At 42.1% G+C, this 16,357-nt stretch overlaps 1 protein-coding gene across 2 annotated transcripts in view; it reads right to left on the minus strand.

Annotated features, from left to right (window-relative positions):
• The window catches only part of SANBR (SANT and BTB domain regulator of CSR), a 71,664-nt gene that overhangs the window by 52,955 nt on the left and 2,352 nt on the right, over positions 1-16,357 (minus strand). For both annotated transcript variants that reach the window (XM_073673348.1, XM_073673346.1), the window contains exons 2-4: positions 4,424-4,592; positions 4,041-4,195; positions 27-213 (exon numbers count right to left, since the gene is read on the minus strand). In XM_073673348.1, the coding sequence (XP_073529449.1) occupies positions 27-213; positions 4,041-4,190 (337 nt within the window). In that variant the 5' untranslated portion in view covers positions 4,191-4,195; positions 4,424-4,592. The remainder of the gene's footprint in view (positions 1-26; positions 214-4,040; positions 4,196-4,423; positions 4,593-16,357) is intronic.

Below are 16,357 nucleotides of genomic sequence, written 5' to 3' on the forward strand. Positions count from 1 at the left end.
CTTAGTCTGACTGTGTGGCAGGCTACCTGTGAGGGAGTTGGTGCCTTGTCCCGCTGTCACATCCTCAGGTTCCTCAGCCGGGTCAAGCAGGGAAGATCTGATATAGGTTGCCAGGCTCTCCAGAGGTGTTCCTCCCGTCGCCAGCAGAGGATTGTACTGATTGTCAACTGGAGATGTCCCACTACTTTTTATTTCCTCAAATCGTTTGGCACACTGTGAAGACAAATATAGCAATCACTTGTATGTGCTATCTATTGTGATCCTGTGATACAACGATGAAGAAAATTTGATTTACTGATGACAATTGTAAGAAAACAGCTTCAACTAGAGAAACAAAATAATGAACTAACTGTACATACAAGGCTATAGATCAGATATTGGGGCGATCCTGTCTCTGATATCGTCATCGCTTAGTGGTAATACTCATATAAAATCTTATAATTGGTAGGAGCGTAATACAGACATGGTGAGCTGCACTGACTCACATGCAAAATGAGAATTGAAGGATGTCACCTCCTGCGAGGCCGGAGACGTCACACTCCACTGACTCATCAGCGGGGTCTGCGGGAGAGCTAGAGAAATGTAAGCTCCAGAATTTTAAATAGTTCATGCTTTATATGACTTTCTGAGGTCAAATAATTGATAAGAAATGTTAAAGGGAACTTGTCAGGTCCAGATTCGCTATGTAAATAAAAGAGCATATTAGAGGTGATAATTATCATCCATAGCATGTGTCTGTCATTGATAGCAGTGATCAGTAACAGGAGAAAACAATGTTATAGTCGTGCTGCGGTCCTGATCGTTTTTAGTCATCGGGGAAGGGGGGGGGGGGGCACAGTATGGAGACAATCAAGCCCAATATTCAGCAGATTGACGTCGAACTCGGCCTGTGAATGTGCCATTGGCAGCCTGTAAATGTGCCACCAGACACGTTTTAGGCTTTGTTCACAATTCCAGTTGTCATCCATTTGTAACAAATCCAGAATTAAAGAAAAAAAAAAACACCACCGTCTAAAATAGTTACAAACAGATGCAAAATGGAAAGCAAAGTTTCTGTTTTTAAATGGATCCATCTTTAAAAAAAAATAAAAATAAAATAAATAGAGGATCTGTTTAAAAACGACACTTTGGTTTCCGTTTTGAATCCATTTGGGCTCCGTTTGGATCGGATCTGCTTTGACTGGAGGCGTCACTGAACACCTCTAATGTTCTGGGTACGTGCAGTGATAAAAAAATGGATCCATTTTCAAATGTCCATCCATTATTATTCATTTTCCAAAGAGTTCAATATTAAAAAAAGAAACAGATCCGTCGAAACAAGAATGTTGTGCCAGCTATGTATTTTGATCCAGTTAAAAAAAACTAATAGCATCTGGAAAGGAGGTAAACGGAAGAGATTTTATGACACTTCCATTTCCAGACATAAGTACTTGGCATGTGAACAGAGTCTTACTCTAAAATACTGCAGCGTTTTGAAGAAAAACATAGATGGAAAGCGCCACTCCAGGGTTCTTATTGCAGAGCTGGAGTGGTGCCACTAATGTAAGTTCCCTGCTCCTAGTCTTATACTCACCAGCCGCCATCTTCAGCTCTTCCTGGCACCGCTCCAGTCTCGCGTCGCTATCTTGTGAACGCAACTTCTGACTGACCGGAAGTCAGAGGTAACGGACACAAGCTCTCAGTGTAAGCCTATGAGAGGAGCAATCCAGCAGGTCGCAATCTGCAGAAGACCATCCGGAGCGGCACTGATAACAGATTAAGACGGTAGCTGGTAAGTAAAATACTAGGGACAGGGAACTTACATTAGTGACACCACTCCAGCGGAAAAAAAACAAAGCAAAACGCTGGAGTGGTGCATTAAATACCGACTGAGGAACATGTGACTCAGGAGCTTAGTCCAAGAGGCCAGTCCCTGGCAGCTTCTCTTTGTCCCACTCCCCTTGAGTCCAGAACTCTTCTAGAGGTGGTGTGAATAAGGACTGATATGTGACCAGCGCTGTGTAACATATTGCTGCTTTATGGGAAATAAGCACAATGTTACCATAAAGTTGGTAACTGGAAGGAGAAAACAGGGATATCATGGAGTCAACTTTTTCCATTAACACCACCAGAAACTGTAAAAAGTTAACTGTGTGTCTGTCAGGAAATTTCACACCTCTTGCTGCAGAGATGTCACATTCTATTCTGTGAAATGGTTACATCTAGAGAAAAGCTCTGAAGTGATACTGGTTCTCCTTGCAGAGACCCAGCTGCTCTAGGAAGTCTTACCAGCAAAAAAGTATGCAAATTAGCATTCACTTTTCCCAAAAAAAAAAAAAACCTGCTATCTAGTGCCACTCATTGGTAACTAACCTGCAATTCAACGTCTGGGCCACCAAAGATAATTAAAACATGTCTAAGGATAGTTACAGTAACCACCATTTTTAATTGACAGGAGGTAATCAGTTCGTCACAGGGTCACCAAATCTTCATAAGGGATAAGGGGAAACGTTTGTCCTTTTGGAGAGTGCCAAGCCAGTGTAAGGAGACTTATAGGCCATGCAATGCTCCTCTGTGAAATTAACAATGCAAATAGCCTCTGCTGAGAGGAAGAGGACTAAAACTCTAGTGCCACCTACTGGAAGTAGCGATCCTAAAAGTCAATATTGACCCAGGATAAGCCTTGCTACATGACTTCTCTGCACTGAACTGATGAGGAGTAAACACCCTGAAACACGTCTGCAAATGGAGTGTCTGGTTAGGCTTTTTAATCCTAAATCATGTGGCAAGGCTTGTTAAAGAGTCAATATTGACTTTTAGGAATGCTAAGCCCAATAGGTGTCAGCAGAGTTCTAGATGTCTTCTTCTCAGTAGAGGATATGTGCATAACAAATCTTCATAGAAATGCAAAGCCACTGCGAGACCTGTCTCCTACCTTTCCTGTGATTTGTAGTAGAATGCATCACACTGTAATGTATGAAGTGTCCTAATTATGGCAGTATGACAAGGAATTATCACCTGGGTAATACTAAGGAAATCCTGAAAACACGACCTGTTGGTAGGTCTTGAGGACAGGAGTTGAGAAACACTGAACTAGAGTGTGAGCTCCCCATAAAGTTATACAGCAGGAGATACTTGTAGGTTCTAGATATTTACAGATTATACTTCAACATGCCTTTACCTTTGTGATCAAATTAGACTGGCTGGGGTTTACATACAACAGCCAATCAGAGGGGGCAGAGCTGCAGGAGGAGGGAGAAAGCACCAATCTCTACCAATGATGGGACACGAGCCTCAGACTACCATAGACTACTAGGAGACATGCAGCTAAGCTGTAGTCACAGATCACAACTCTGTCCCAACTAACCTGAGCTAAACAGCATCCAAGTAGTAAGAAAAATAAATAGCAAGTAAGTATCACTTAAAGATACTGGCTTATAGGCTATTTTTTCAACTTCTGGCTCCTTGATTAGTCGCTTTAACTGCACAAAATTATATGATACAGTACCTTCTAAAATAAAAAATACAGTCTGCAAATTAGGAGAAGGTTTGAAATATTGCAAAAATGTAGTTCCTTCTACTGCTAATATGAGCTGCAGGAGCGGAAAGGTTAAAGAAGATAGATAGATAGATAGATAGATAGATAGATAGATAGATAGATAGATAGATAGAAATGTAAAATACCTTGAATGTCTTACCCAAATAGCATAGATAACTAGAGAGTTAATACAGTCCTATGATTACAGCAGCCTCTACACTGAATCAAGTAGGTTTCTGTCCGCAGTGCGAGAGGGGTGCGACCATAGAAGTGTATAGACAGTGGAACGGGGAGGAGTTGCAAGTATAATGTGACCAAGCTGCGGATCCACAGTATTTGAAACACGGCCCAGTATCTTTCAGTTATAGAATATATAGAAGGTGAGCTCATAAACCCAAACAGTGATTTTTTACAGGAGCTACATGAATAATCTGAATTGTAATGCTCCAGTGGCCTGACACCTCCAATGCACCATTTCAAACTTCTCCCAATAAGAGGAATACAAGATCAAAAACAAAGTTACCTCTTTTGATGAATATCCCGGAACAAGTCTTGCAACACTGTCCCAATTAATTGGCTGAGGCACCCCCACCAGTGAATAAAGAATCATGTCCAAAACCATCTGGTTATTGTCATAAGGAAAGTTATTGTTCTCTGAACATCCTTGACTCATCGTAACTGATGTCAGCCCAAAAAAAAAACAAAAAAAACAGAAACAAACAACATTAACATCTTATATGATAAAAGTGACTATAACTGTAAAAATGCAAGTTTTTCTATTGCTTTACATTTAATGATGTTGCATAATACTGCACACCTAGTTAAATGATATGCAATCTTTTTAAAGAATATTGCAAAAAAAAAAAAAGACAATAATATCAATAGATGTCACCATTGTTTGGTTACCTGTGTGGAAAAGAAGGTGCGGTGCTGCTAGGAGGGGGAGAGCAGAAAGTCCCTGCAGTCAGCCAGAGGAAGGCTATGGAGGTTGGTGCTGCAGACAGGAGGATGCTGGCGCTGACGGGCTGGTACCACTGGCTGCTTCATCCAATCATACGTCCCCGTCTCCACAAGCCTGGGATGTGACAAAAGGCAGAAAAGGTTTAATGCCAATTAGCGTTCATATATAATGTAGTGACAGGATGGCGGCCCCCCGTGCTCCTCAATAACGCACATGCTGCCAGGCTTGCATAACCCTTTTGCTGCCAAGACAGCACAATGCAGAAAAGGCAAAGACAGAACAAAGAAAGCTGGCACATTAATATAAAAGCTAATGTTTTTTATTGCACAGCAGTTGTCTGGGAAATGCAGGGCACTAGGAAGGATGCACGTGTGAACGTGCCACTTTATTACCGTGATTTATGGACTGAGACGTCTTACATGCAAATGGGATTCCCGTAACCTTGTTCCAGCTCATCTGTGCGATCTGATCAGGGGATTGCATTACCCTCCTCTCATCATGTATACGCTCACAGCTGTAACACTGCGGTTTGTTACAATACGGAGGATTATGTTTAAGGAAATGTCCGTACTTACAAGAATAAAAAAAATGGAATATTACTGCTTTAAAGAAATAACTTATCTATTGTAAGATCAGGACTGAAAGGGGAAGTATCATCAATTCACTGAATAGCTGGTTTTATAGATATCTCCAATATTAATATAATATATTTCACTGCCTAATCCAATTGGAGTAAATTATTAAAATATACCTTGTATTATTGAATTTTAAAAGTCCCAAAGTCACACAATGAGGGTACGTTCACACTAGGCGTTTTTTTTCTGCAGCAAAACCTGATCTCTTGGCAGGAAAGAAGCAGGGTCAAAAAAGCAGGTTTTGGTGCGTTTTTCAGGATCCCAAAGATCAGCACAAAAGCATGAACACAGGTCACCAATGCATGACATATGTGACATCATATTAACCAGAATTACAAATGTAACTTTGGGGGGAGGGGAATTGTTCAGGAATAGTTTATCTAAGACATTGGCAGAGCATTGAGTTTGTAGGATACTATTTATTTTCACACTATGGGGTCTGCCATTGAGTTGCTTAGGGATTGTTCAATTTCACACCTTCTTGGGCCACAGGTATTGTTCAACCTCACACCTAGCTCAGCCAATGTTTACACTGTACACATCACTAATTTAATTAAAAATTGTCCTAATCCAAACTGCCATCTCAGGTGACCAAGACAAGATGGTAAAATCCCAAAAATAAATAAGTTTCGCATTCTGATGTACTTGCTTTTTTTCACTAAAAACACAGCAAAACCTGATAGCTATGTTCACACTAGGCGTTTTTTCCCCACCCATTACTTTCAATCGGCGAAGAACGCTGTTATGCTATGGGGATATATTGCTACATAATTCTTGTGCAGGGAAAAAACGCTGAAAGAAGTGACATGCTGTATTGTGCAAAAAGCAAGCAAAGCACAAAATACTGATGACACAAAAAACAATGTGCGTATGAGATTTTTGAAATGTCATAGACTTTGTTGATACTGTAAAACGCAGCTGAAAATTTCTAGAAAAAAAAAGCATGAAAAAACACCTAGTGTGAACATGGCCTTAGAGTTTGATTAAAAACTTAGTTAGCGTCTCAGAGCACTACAGATTGCTAGTGTAGTTATTATTCAATTATTTGGGTAGCCCTATATTAATGTTATTTTAAGGTGCAATAAGGTATCAATTCTGAGACAGTTTCTTCCTGAATCAGACTGTTGCTGAGTAATGTCCCCTGTCTGTTCCTATAGCTGCTATTGTTTTTATAAGCACTTTATATTGAGCTTATACTCCTATATGGAGATAACACTATCTAGATAGCAGATCTTGGGCTACACTTGGGCTTACATCTTGAGCTAGTGGAGCTTGTTATCACAATCCTTTTGTTCCAAGTGCGATACAAGAAAACATCGGATAGCACTGGACCAATCTTATTCCATGGGGCCACGTACATGCAAGATTTTTTTGCTTGGACCGAGCCAGTCCAAGGAAAACAATTGCAGCATGCCTACGTTTTATCCCATATTTGGATCGCACTCGGCCATGCAAGTCAATGAGTCTGTGGAAACCATTGGACTGCACTCGCATGACATCTGAGTGCAGTCCAATTTCCACGGACTGACACAATGGAGAGGATGGAGAATTTTTTCTCACCATCTTCTCCTCATCTGAGAGAATCGGAACACAGTATGACCACACTCTGATCAGAGTGGGATTAGCATCTTCCGGATTCTCTCGGATGAGAATATACATCGGTGTGACCGTGGCCTAAGAAAGAGAGTAATGGTCGGCTGAGTGAGCTGGCTGGTTACAACTGCGGTCACGGACATAGAAGAGGGAATGGAACAGCACTGGAAACAGCAGAAGACAGCAACTTGCAAGTATTTTAATACACCGTACATTACTGATAATTAACGGATAGGGAAATAGAAAAAAAACAAGATGGAGTGGTACTATAATATGGCTGCTCTTTTCCATGTCCCTCAGAGTCCCCGAACAGCAGCACTTTCCTGTCCAGACAGACAGATACATCCAAGAGGGTTTTCCGGGTCTGGAAACCCTTGTGCCCCGGCTGCAATTTGTGCTAGAAAAAAACAACAACTGTGCTTTACTTACCCTTCCCTAGTCCAGCTCCGAGTCTCCGCTGCTTCTGTTATTGTCTCGAGAGTGCTGCAGACAATAATGGAGCTCAGTGGCTCTGGCCAAGTATATGGCATCAGCCTCTGAGCTGATTGATTGGCTGCAGTGCTGTCAACGTGATGTCAGCGCTGCAGACAATAAGGCTTCGTTCACACGATGAGCTTTTGGTGCGTTTTTTGATACAACAGTCCAGCAAAGTTTATGGGATTGATAGAAATCTCAAGCCCACTGTGCTTATTTTAAAGCAGCGTAAACTGATCGGCGGTGTGTGCTTCAAATCCGTGCAGATTTTCCTCATAGACCTGAATCATTTCGCAGGTAAAAAAATGCACATGAGCTTTAAGTGTATTTCCGCGGCATCAAAACTGCATGTTATCCGAACCCAAGTATGTCAATAAAGTTTTCTCCAAGCCAAATACCAGGAAGTATAAAAAACAAAGCAGCTTTATTTAAAGCATACATGTCAAACTCTGGCCCGCAGGGTGGGTTTATTTGTCCCGCGACACCATAACCATCACCCCTACGTGGGCCCATTATATTGTATGGAGGACTATGTGGGGCCCATGATACTGTATGGAGGACTATGTGGGGCCCATTATACTGTATGGCGGACTATGTGGGGCCCATTATACTGTATGGCGGACTATGTGGGGCCCATTATATTGTATGGAGGACTGTGTGGGGCCCATTATTCTGTATGGAGGACCATTTCAGGCCCATTATTCTGTATGGAGGACTATGTGGGGCCCATTATACTGTATGGAGGACTATGTGGAGCCATTATTCTGTATGGAGGACTATGTGGGGCCCATTATTCTGTATGGAGGACTATGTGGGACCCATTATTCTGTATGGAGGACTATGTGGGACCCATTATTCTGTATGGAGGACTATGTGGGACCCATTATTCTGTATGGAGGACTATGTGGGACCCATTATTCTGTATGGAGGACTAAGTGGGGCCATTATACTGTCTGGAGGACTATGTGTGGCCCATTATTCCGTATGGAGGTCTATGTGGGGTCCATTATACTGTATGGAGGACTATGTGGGGCCCATTATACTGTATGGAGGACTATGTGGGGCCCATTATACTGTATGGAGGACTATATGGGGCCCATTATACTGTATGGAGGACTATGTGGGACCCATTATACTGTATGGAGGACTATGTGGGACCCATTATTCCGTATGGAGGACTATGTGGGGCCATTATTCTGTATGGAGGACAATGTGGGGCCATTATTCTGTATGGAGAACTATGTGGGGCCCATTATACTGTATGGAGGACTATGTGGGACCCATTATTCTGTATGGAGAACTATGTGGGACCCATTATTCTGTATGGAGGACTATGTGGGGCCATTATTCTGTATGGAGGACTATGTGGGGCCATTATTCTGTATGGAGGACTATGTGGGACCCATTATTCTGTATGAAGGACTATGTGTGACCCATTATTCTGTATGGAGGACTAAGTGGGGCCCATTATTCTGTATGGAGGACTAAGTGGGGCCCATTATTCTGTATGGAGGACTAAGTGGGGCCCATTATTCTGTATGGAGGACTAAGTGGGGCCCATTATACTGTATGGAGGACTATGTGGGCCTATTATCCTGTATGAAGGACTATGTGGGACCCATTATTCTGTATACAGGTTGGCCCACAACTTTGTCCAAGTTTTTAATTTTGGCCCTCTGTGTGTTTGAGTTTGACATCCCTGATTAAAAGCATAACACACCAACAAGAGACAAAAAACAACAGCATCAAAAATGCGATAAAAACACATGTAAAAAAAACACACTCAAAAACAATGAAAAAAAGCAAGTAACCTAATTTAAATAATAGGTGCGGAAATTCTGCAGCGTCAAAAACTCACCAAAGCTCATCGTGGGCACGTAGCCTAACAGACACGGGTAGAGGAACGTTAGAGACTTGGTGCCGGACCTGCGATAGTGAGTAAAGCACAGTTGTTGTTTTTTTAAACACACGGCAGATGGGGAGACTGGATTTCCAAACCTGGAAAACCACTTGAACCTTAGTTTTTATTCTACTTTGGCACAGACCAGATGTTACCTTGTGTTTCCAGTTCAGACAATAATTGAAAACTGTTAGGTTTAGGGCACGCTGCCATTTTTTTTAGAGCATTCATAGCTCTATTAATTGCTTAAAGGGGTTGTACAATATTAGAAAAAGGCGTGCGTTTTTCCGCCATGTTTGTCCATGAACTGTTTGTGGTATTGCAGCTTAGATCTACACAAATGCAGGACATGAGGAGGACGAGTGGTACTGTTCCTGGGGGAAGAAAAAAATTAAACCCATTTTTCTTATAGATCCTTCCTTTTAAGGCCACGTTCACACATTCAGTATTTGGTCAGTATTTTACATCAGTATTTGTAAGCCAAAACCAGGAGTGGGTGAAAAATACAGAAGTGGTGACGAGTTTCTATTATACTTTTCCTCTGATTATTCCTCACCTGCTTTTGGCTTATAAATACTAACGTAAAATACTGACCAAATACTCAACGTGTGAATGTGGCCTAATAAAAAATATGCAGCTAAAGGGTGATAAAAATTATGTGTGCAGGAAAACTTATGCGGCACAACTAGTAGTTCATGAGAACATAAGGGACACCCTGGATCAGAGCCATATTTTTTAAATGGAGACCCTTTAATTGACAAGAAAAGCTGAAAGTTCAAGTTCTAGCTATCCGAACTTTAGACTAACAAATTGGAGGGCAAAAAGCACCGGGACTTAAAGAGAACCTTTCACCTAGCGGAGAGTGACATGTCAAGCCTGATATGCCAAGTTGAGGAGACTTTAAGCCAAACCAGATCTCACACTTTGCACTGACGAGGGGCAGTACCCCGAAACACAGTGTTCGCAAATTGAGATTTTGGTTTTGGCTATTATCCTAAGTCATGTGACAAGGCTCGTTAGAGAGTCAATATTGACTTTTAGGATTGCTACTTTCTGTAGGTGGCACTAGAGTTCTAGGCCTCTTCCTCTCTGAAGAGACAATTTGCATTTTTAAAGGGAACCTGTCGCTCCATTCATACTGGCCAAATCCCAGGCAGCATGAATCAGAGCCTGGCGGCACATTTCAAGTTTTTCTGTGAAATGCTCTGGCGTTACATAGAAGGCATAGTTTTCAGATCCGGCCAGGAGACCATTGACTAGTCTGGAGTAGCCCTCAACTGGATTTTCCCTATACTGCTCTAGTTGATTGACAGGTCTCTTTCATGTGTGTATATAGGCAGTGACCTGTCAATCACCTGGAGTGATGGGGGGAGAAGCTGGCCAGAGCCGTTACCAGACTAATCTCATCTCTCGCCAGGTGTTGAAATGTTTTGTCTGAAACGCCAAAGAGTTTCAAAGAAAAAGATACCGGGCTGCAATTGTGCCACCAAGCTCTGATATGTGCTGCCTGTTACTTGAGCAGCAAGAATCTACTGGGACTTATCATTACATTAATGCTGCCTGAACTACGGGCACACATAGTTCTCGGACGGCTTTTCAAAGTCTGTTTACTCTGAAATGCCACAGCGTTTCTGAGTAATGCACTCATGGCTATAATCGTGTAGCCAGGCTGTGGGTCATGCTGGCAGTGGTTCGGGCAGCATAAATCTGATGACAGGCTCCCTTTTAAGGCTCATTCAGACGCCGATGCAAATTGGTTCAGATCAGATTGTAATGCATGAACTGGTCGAGGGTCTACTGACCCGAGCGTGACGGCCTCATAGAAATATAAGCTTAATTCGGTAGAGCCGCGGCCAGTCCGTGCATTGCGGTCTGACTGTTACAGATGTCTGAATGAGCCCAAATACCGAATGGAACAGAAAGTCTCCAATTACAGACCTTCCTGCAGATGAGTCAGTCTGAGCAGCAGAAGGGTAAAAGTAGAAGGTAAAGGAAGTTTGGGTAACAATACAGACTTTGCACTGCTAATCCAAGACATTTCTTATGGATACAATGAAGAAATAGAAGAAAAGAAAGAATGGCCCCATTATACAGTAATGTGACCTGGCTGTACAACAGAGCGTATACACCTGCAGAATATGTGCACAAGCATGGAGTGACAAAAGTGCAGAGGACAATGAAACAATTAGGTGCAAACCCTGTCCCAAGGAATGGGGCAACTGAAAAGGAAGATTTGGGAGGCCCTGATGTAACTACTGGGTAAAGAAAAAGATAAACCTTGGTGTGAACACTTGGGGAAAAGGGGAGAGCAACCATGCTGCGACTAATGGAGGGAATGGGAAGGCCAGTCCTATAGGAGGAAAGGAGAGGTCTGTGGGCAATCCATGGTTATTCAGATTGAATGAATTACCAACCAGGACAATGTTTTTGTTCAATAACAAATTTACTAAAATCATGAATAATATTATATTAAAAGGCAAGATCTAAAAAGGGATATTATACTAAAATAATTCTGTGTGCCAAAGCAACTTTCTAATTTGCATCATCTTACTTCTGACTTCCAGCAGTGTGAATTGTACAAGTATGGAAGGCCATAAACATTGGAAGTAAACTAACCGACAGAAAAGGTCAGACTGGCCCACCAAGGGTACTTTGGCTGTATATCAAATACAGCCATGCACAGAGTATGTACAGACCCATAGATTTACCATTGAGACCATACACTGCTCTGTGCATGTAGTCCATGCAGGAGCTGCACACTTCAGAGGGGTGTTTTGACCAATTGTTGGGGTCTCAGGACATGTACAACAAACTATCAGCAGAAGATACTGTAGCAGTCCCTATAATGTATACATTTTTTTTGTCAATGATAGGTATCTTTTAACCAGTCCTCTCTTACTGAACTATATGATCTCATTTACAAGAGTTCTCCACTACTATAAAAGTTACACTTAAAGGGAACCTGTCACGTCCTAGTTACTATCATCACTGCCCCGGTTTGTTAGTGATGCAGTATGCATGAATAGGAGCAGGTAGGACAAAGTATATATAATGTTATAAAACCATTATACTACCACCGATTTTAATGAAAAAAGCTTGCTAGTGATGCACATTGTATCACTAACAAACCAATGGGGGCAGTGATGATGGTAACTAGGACGTGACATGTTCCCTTTAATGGGCACTGAGATGTGTAAGAAGAAAAATGACTGGAGGCTGATGGGGAACACAACACAGAGTGAGGAAGAGATTTTCTTAGACCGCACATTAAGGTTAACTTTCTGCCCAATAACCAGGTGTCTTTAAATTATAAATAAGCTCAAAACTAGATGAATTTACATCTATTTCTGTAGGAGACGTTGTAGGTGTCCAGACAGAGGACCTTCATTGGTCAGACTGATTGAAGAGCCATTAAAGTTGGCTGTACATAAATCCCTTTAAAAGCTTATCATTATATGACATCTTTAAAAGTTTTTTGGAAATACTGAGCCCATACTGAATTGACAAGTACTTTCTATGTTTGCCCTTTCCAGAATTCAATCCCATTAATGCACAAGATTCTTCTTTCTTCACCTAAGTGCCAAAAAAAGTGCAGTGTGCTACACAAAGTGATCATTTGGATGAGGTCCATCGCTGGTCCTCTCCAAAACAGGTGTACTTGCAGACATTTTCTCCAACACTCTGGACCTGAAAAGGTCAAGAATCAATGGTCTCTCCTCAACAAAGCCAAGGAAAAACCTGTCTTGGTTCTGACTCTGTGGAGTACTATATTACTGCTGACATCAGTATGGTATAGTATGTATTAAACAGTGCTATAATACTGCAGATATCATTATGGTATAGTATGTATTACACAGTGCTATAATACTGCAGATATCATTATGGTATAGTATGTATTACACAGTGCTATAATACTGCAGATATCATTATGGTATAGTATGTATTACACAGTGCTATAATACTGCAGACATCCGTATGGTATAGTATGTATTACACAGTGCTATAATACTGCAGACATCAGTATGGTATAGTATGTATTACACAGTGATATAATACTGCAGATATCAGTATGGTATAATATGTATTACACAGTGCTATAATACCGCAGACATCAGTATAGTGTTATAATACTGAAGACATCAGTATGGTATAGTCAGGGCAGGCGTCAGCACCCGGCGCACCCAGGCAAGTGCCGGGGCCCTGAGCACTATGAGACCCGTGAGCGGTGCGGTGCCAGCGCCCACTCCCTCCCGCTTGCTCAGGGCCCCGGCACAATACTACAATACTTACCTCTCCCCGTGCCTCTGCAGCAGGTCCGGTCTCTTCCGCGGCTGCTGCACTGTGACGCCTCAGGTCAGAGGGCGCGGTGACGTCTTTACACCACGCTCTCTCCTGAGCCGTCACGGCACAGAGCGGGAAGACACCGGCGCACGTGAGGAGTCTGGAGCAGAGGCAGCAGGTGAGAAGTGAGGTGAGTATTTGTTTTTTAATATATGGAGGCATGGGGCATTATAAGGGGGGGTAGAGATGACATCCTGCATGGGGCATTATAAGAGGGGGTGACATCCTGCACGGGGTATTATAAGAGGGGGTGACATCCTGCATGGGGCATTATATGGGGGGGGTGACATCCTGCATGGGACATTATATGGGGGGAGAGATGACATCCTGCATGGGGAATTATAAGGGGGGTGACATCCTGCATGGGGCATTATAAGAGGGGGTGACATCCTGCATGGGGCATTATGTGCAGGAAACAGCCTGCATGGGGCATTATAAGGGGAGGGTGACATCCTGCATGGGGCATTATAAGGGGGGTGACATTCTGCATGGGGCATTGTAAGGGGGTGACATCCTGCATGGGGCATTATAAGGGAGGGGAGAGGAGACATCCTGCATGGGGCATTATAAGGGAGGAACAGCCTGCATGGGGCATTATGTGGGGGGAACAGCCTGCACGGGGAATTATGTGGGGGGAACAGCCTGCATGGGGCATTATGTGGGGGAACAGACTGCATGGGGCTTTATGTGGGGGGAACAGCCTGCATGGGGCATTATTTTGGGGCCAGTATTCTGTATGGAGCATTATAAGGGGGCCAGTATACTGTGCAGAGCGTAAAATGGGGGCCAGTATCCTGCATGGAGAATTATTTGGGGGCCAGTATTCCGTATGGAGCATTATAAGGGGGCCAGTATCCTGTACAGAGCGTAATATGGGAGTCAGTATCCTGCATGGAGCATTATTTGGGGACCAGTATTCTGTATGGAGCATTATAAGGGGGCCAGTATCCTGTACAGAGCATAATATAGGGGCCAGTATCCTACATCTAGCATTATTTTGGGGCCAGTATTCCGTATGGAGCATAATAAGCGGGCCAGTATCCTGTACAGAGCGTAATATGGGGGAAGTATCCTGAATGGGACATTATTTTGGGGCCAGTATTCTGTATGGAGCATTATAAGGGGGCCAGTATCCTGTACAGAGCGTAATATGGGGGCCAGTATCCTGCATGGAGAATTATTTGGGGGTCAGTATTCTGTATGGAGCATTATAAGGGGGGCAGTGTTCTGTACAGAGCGTAATATGGGGGTCAGTATCCTGCATGGAGCATTATTTGGGGGCCAGTATTCTGTATGGAGCATTATAAGGGGGCCAGTATTCTGTATGGAGCGATTCACCGGTTTCTGAGCTGTTGTGGAATTTACAATAGATATTGGTCATGTAATGTAAGAAGTGAAATCTTTGGCCTTGTACTATATACAGTACAGACCAAAAGTTCCATTTAAAGATTTTTCTGTATTTTCGTGACTATGAAAATTGTACATTCACACTGAAGGCATCAAAACTATGAATTAACACATGTGGAATTATATACTTAACAAAAAAGTGTGAAACAACTGAAAATATGTCTTATATTCTAGGTTCTTCAAAGTAGCCACCTTTTGCTTTGATGACTGCTTTGCACACTCTTGGCATTCTCTTGATGAGCTTCAAGAGGTAGTCACGCTTGATGGTTTTTGCAACTGCACTTGGGGACACTTTCAAAGTTTTCCCAATTTTTCGGACTGACTGACTTTCATTTCTTAAAGTAATGATGGCCACTCGTTTTTCTTTACTTAGCTGCTTTTTTCTTGCCATAATATAAATTCTAACAGTCTATTCAGTAGGACTATCAGCTGTGTATCCACCAGACTTCTGCACAACACAACTGATGGTCCCAACCCCATTTATAAGGAAGGAAATCCCACTTATTAAACCTGACAGGGCACACCTGTGAAGTGAAAACCATTTCCAGTGACTACCTCTTGAAGCTCATCAAGAGAATGCCAAGAGTGTGCAAAGCAGTCATCAAAGCAAAATGTGGCTACTTTGAAGAACCTAGAATATAAGACATATTTTCAGCTGTTTCACACTTTTTTGTTAAGTATATAATTCCACCTGTGTTAATTCATAGTTTTGATGCCTTCAGTGTGAATGTACAATTTTCATAGTCATGAAAATACAGAAAAATCTTTAAATGAGAAGGTGTGTCCAAACTTTTGGTCTGTACTGTATATATTTCTCAGCTGTATCTGTGCATCATGAATCGTGGTATGTGTTAAAGGGGCCCACACAGACTCTTTCGCCCGGGGCCCACAAAAACCTGGAGCCGGCCCTGGGTATAGTATGTATTACACAGTGCTATAATACTAAAGATATCATTATGGTATAGTATGTATTACACAGTGCTATAATACTGCAGACATCAGTATGGTATAGTATGTATTACCCAGTGCTATAATACTGCAGACATCAGTATGATACAGTATGTATTACACAGTGTTATAATACCGCAGACATCAGTATGGTATAGTATGTATTACACAGTGTTATAATACCACAGACATCAGTATGGTATAGCATGTATTACACTATGAAGCTGCAGACATCAGCACTATACAGTATTTTGTGCAGTATACAGTATTATGTGCATTATACAGTATGTTGTGCAGTATACAGTATGTTGTGCAGTATACAGTATTATGTGCATTATACAGTATGTTGTGCAGTATACAGTATTTTGTGCAGTATACAGTATTATGTGCAGTATACAGTATTTGTGCAGTATACAGTATTTGTGCAGTATACAGTATTTTGTGCAGTATACAGTATTATGTGCATTATACAGTATGTTGTGCAGTATACAGTATTTGTGCACTATACAGTATTATGTGCACTATACAGTATTTTGTGCAGTATACAGTATTTGTGCATTATACAGTATTTGTGCAGTATA

The sequence above is a fragment of the Phyllobates terribilis genome, unplaced genomic scaffold, assembly GCF_046119375.1.
Source record: "Phyllobates terribilis strain yellow unplaced genomic scaffold, ASM4611937v1 Scaffold_3__8_contigs__length_932513732, whole genome shotgun sequence".
Lineage (NCBI taxonomy): Eukaryota > Metazoa > Chordata > Amphibia > Anura > Dendrobatidae > Phyllobates > Phyllobates terribilis.